At 49.5% G+C, this 4,235-nt stretch overlaps 2 protein-coding genes across 2 annotated transcripts; both read left to right on the top strand.

The window, feature by feature from the left end:
* Positions 1-823: 823 nt before the first annotated feature.
* Positions 824-1,943, top strand: FIESC28_11451 (uncharacterized protein; the record flags this gene model as incomplete). Its single annotated transcript, XM_031165574.1, has 2 exons — positions 824-1,431; positions 1,484-1,943. 2 exons carry the CDS (start codon positions 824-826, stop codon positions 1,941-1,943), a joined length of 1,068 nt encoding a protein of 355 aa, XP_031010368.1.
* A 578-nt stretch (positions 1,944-2,521) lies between these two features.
* On the top strand, positions 2,522-3,149 carry FIESC28_11450 (uncharacterized protein; the record flags this gene model as incomplete). Its single annotated transcript, XM_031165573.1, has 2 exons — positions 2,522-3,033; positions 3,092-3,149. The coding sequence occupies 2 exons, from the start codon at positions 2,522-2,524 to the stop codon at positions 3,147-3,149; spliced, it is 570 nt and encodes a 189-aa protein (XP_031010367.1).
* Positions 3,150-4,235: the final 1,086 nt, after the last annotated feature.

The following is a 4,235-nucleotide window of genomic DNA, read 5'->3' as shown; positions in this document are numbered from 1 at the left end:
TCGTCAAGTGAAGAGAGTGACTTCTCACCGGGTCTCCACTGAAAGAGAAATTCTGCACCTGTGCTGTCACCTCACTTTTACAGCGCGGTCCGCCATGCGTTGGACCCAATCCCAGGGCAGGCCAGGCCCAGAGTCCCCTAGAAAGAAAAGAATTGAGCCCCCGGCACCCCGGCTCCGGGCTTGTCCGTAGCCTTCTTTTTTCAGTAAGTTAGTTATCCACACCCACTCATACTCACCCAATGTATTGGAGCCCACTCGTCATCCAGAACCAAACTCTTTGTGCGCGTGTCTGACCAAACAGCCACATACCTTACCATTATCTACAGTCCCATACGAATACTGCACTGCACTGAACTGCACTGCACCGTGCCAACATTCATATCATCAGGCCAGGCCATTTTGGGATCTTTGGCTAGTCTTTTAGTCTGGTCTCCTTCGGTGAACGTTCTGGTACATAGCGCAGTGCCTGACTTTCAGATTGCGCCAGCGCCAGCACCGCGCCCACATGGAGGAATCGATCCAACGCCATGATCTAATTCGCGATTCGTCTCTAGCTTAACTTATCTCCGGCTTGGACCCTCGACAGTAACTTCTTTCTACTTATTCGTCCCCTCCGTTGCCGCTTGCCAACCAAGCATTTTGCAAACCAAACCCTTGTCCTCGCTTTACCGACTTTCAACACCGGATTCTTCTTTTCTTTTCAGCCCTACCAAAGACGGCCTGCCTAGCCAGGATCAATCGCACATTTCAACTGGTACCGCAAAACCCCTCGATCCTACAAACGACCCCGACGAACCGACAGCTTGACGATGCGCCGCAAATCATGCTGAAGACGTCTCCAGCTTTGTCCGCTTCCGCCAATGCCTCACCTACTGCTTTTCGATATGCGACCTTGTCTGCCCAGCACTCCTCTAAGCCTTCGCCAGCTCTCCGGCGACGGCCTTCTACCCGCTCCAACACTTCGTCTTCCGCCGACGCCATGAAGTCCTCTCCGATACAACGTCCGAGACAATACGTCGCAAACGACCCAGGCGTACATGGATCCCCTAACGTAGCCCAACGGCCACCGTCCTCACTTTCTCAGAAGGCTTCCGCGCATCCTTCGCAATCGCCCCATCCTGCTGCCTCCTCACAACCCTCCCAGGACCAATCCGTGCAACCAGGTCAATCTCTAAGCGGGGTTTCACCAACTAAACGTCGAAGTTCACCCGCTCCGATTGATCCTGAAGCCGCCGCTGCAGCAAACTCGTCACCACAGACGACTAAACGTGCAAAACCAGATACGCCGCCACCAAAAGTGCTGCCGGATCGCTATGAGCTATGCGCTGTCGAGGACATGGTAGAACTGGTTGCGCACATGTTGGCAGAGCTGATCGCTACGAATGACGCCATCCGGATATCGAATGGCGGCTTGACACGCTTTCACTCTAGGTAAAAACAACTCCTTGATTAACAAGTCCTCACACAACTAACAATTATATAGAACCCCACCAGGGATCTCGGTCCGTGATTATCTGCATCGTTTGGCTCGGCATGCGACATTAACACCACCGCTTCTCTTGGCTATGGTTTACTACATTGATCGGCTATGTGCCATGTATCAAGAGTTTACCATTAATACGTTGACCGTACATCGGTTCCTCATCACAGCAGCCACAGTTGCGGCTAAAGGGTTATCAGACTCTTTCTGGAATAATACCACTTATGCTAGAGTTGGGGGAGTTCGCGTTGCAGAGCTCAAATTACTAGAGTTGGAATTCCTTTATCGCGTGGACTGGAAAATAGTTCCAAATCCCGAAGTTCTTGTTGCATATTACAAGGGCCTTGTGGAACGGACACCCGGGTACGTCTTGGAGTCAGATGATTCAGACGAAGAAGATGAAGAAGATGAGGACGAGGATGAGGAAATCGAAGATGGAGAGAACGCTGCTTTGGACAGCTAGAGTTGTGTGAAGGACTGGCTCTCATACGACACAAAGACAGGGACGTTTCGTCTCTATCCCCGCGTATCGACCAGGGAAACAACAAGTCACCTATACTTCAGTGGTGAGGATCACATTACAAATGGGGGCATGAGCATGATGAGAAGATCAAAGGAGGTTATGCATAGCACGACATTTACAGGCGTTCTGGATCAGGGCGATTTACTGGATTGCATTACAACGGTTCTAGGGAAGGAAAGGCAATGGATGGATGGTTTCTGTAAATATTTTAAGCAGCGAAAGCCATGCTCTATTTAAATATTATAAAAGTTTATTGACTGTACGGGGCCATAAAAATCATTTTGATGCAATTGAAAGAATTTACTTGAGATGGATATCTATAGGTTGTGTCCCATTATTGCAACGACATTGATGAGATTGAGTTGCCGTTTGCTGACATTCTGATTAGCCGACAATCAACCGCGGAGAGTGAAGCTACCCAGGTGTCGTTTCCAAGCTCCATCAGCTATGGATACTGGCCACTACCCATCACCTCCATCCTCCCGAACATCAAGGCGGATTCTAAATCACCGCGCACGATGAGAATCGCCACCTTCCTATCGACTTTCTGCGCCGCGGCGTTTGTCGTAGCCGAGCAGCGCACCGCCCAAATCTACGTTCAGCCTATCCAATCCTCACCATCACTTCCTCAACCCCTAGCCGAGATCGCCTACGACGCTGCCTCGCTCATCTCTACCGAAGTTGTCTCCTACGAGGCCCCCGAGCTACCCGAGACAGCTTCGCTTGTCCGCGTCGGCATCTACGACCCCAAGTCTGAGAAATGGATTGCTGGAACCACCGCTGCTTCCACAGAAAACTTCGACCGTGGTTACGCCCCTACAATATTGCTCTCTGTGGATCAGAGCGGTGATGTGCGCAGCGTGGCGCTTAAGGGTGTTAGAGTCGATGCTGGGCAGACCAGGGACTTTGGACCCAAGGCGATTGTGATCGCGGATAAGAAGGGTAGCCAACCTGAGCTTAACAAGCCTGTTGTGCTGTCGCCTAACGGCAGAAAGGCTGTCGAGGAGGAACCCAAGTCATTCTTGCAAAAGTAAGTCATCTCCAAGAGGGCAAAGTCATCATGAGGTTAGGTGCTAACATTGAATCAGGTACTGGTGGCTTATTGCCATTGTGGTGGTTATGTCTCTGGCTGGAGGCGAGAAATAGAGATACATATATAATAAAGGACTCATTGCCATCACTATATGTTCTTATCGTATACTTGTCCCAGAAATATTAGATCGACTGTTGAGTCTCACTGACGGTGCGGTATGAGTTCATACTGCCAGTCTGTTGTGCACGTAGAACATTGGGCCCCAGGCGGAGACTTGCAACGACGTGGAAATCAGAGCAATGAACAATACCTCCACGCCACATTCTATGAGCTTTGCGAGCCAGACATTCGTCACTGTTATAGTGATAGCGTCAGGAAGCATAGTCTGAGTTGCTTGGTAATTAAACAGTGAGCTTCAGGCAAAATGGCATCTTTTCAGCTTCCAATCACAATATAAGGAAAATTCTATGAAGCATTCCCTCAAGCTAGATCATCGAAGCTTGCTTTAGAGCTTAATTCACACCTTCTGCTCAAGTCCCTTTCGTAGGTGATAAATATGTGGGTATTCAGTCAACTTCCACTCTCATCTCGATATGCACTACTTGAACTCGGGGAACCCTGGATAATAATAACAAATTGATGATCAATCGAATTTTTCAATGAACATTTATCAATCCTTCTCCAAATATAATAATGCCATCCAAGAACCAATTCATTACATATTCAATAAACAAACGATATTCCCAATTCCCATTGTTTGCTTGAGGTAGGGGTGAGAGCTGAGCTGCCCATACTATTCCATGTTTGGACTAGCATCATCTGGTTGCTAGGCTGGTGCCTTTGGTTGGATAGCAGCAGCACGGTACCTGGCTGGCTGCTTTAAAACTGCTTGTCGCAACGGACGGAACTCGCGCCCAGACCCAATCCACCCAGAGCTCCTACGCCGCATTTCAACCCTCCAACCCATCTTCTTCAACTTCGATTCACACCGCTACCAAAAAATCACAACACGTCCAATTCATCTACACTTTCAATAACTCTCTCTACCGCAAAAATGTCTGACAACAGCGCCACCATCCCCCAGGACCCTACCCACGTTCAGGACGAGACCCTGGCCGAGAACAAGGGAAAGGGCAAGGCTCCCGCTGAGCAGGTCACCGAGGACACTGCCATGGATGAGGACGATGATGATGACGACA

The sequence above is a fragment of the Fusarium coffeatum genome, assembly GCF_003316985.1.
Source record: "Fusarium coffeatum strain FIESC_28 chromosome Unknown BRIP53273_contig_410, whole genome shotgun sequence".
Taxonomy (NCBI): Eukaryota; Fungi; Ascomycota; class Sordariomycetes; order Hypocreales; family Nectriaceae; genus Fusarium; species Fusarium coffeatum.
This window is presented reverse-complemented; position numbering and strand designations above follow the sequence as displayed.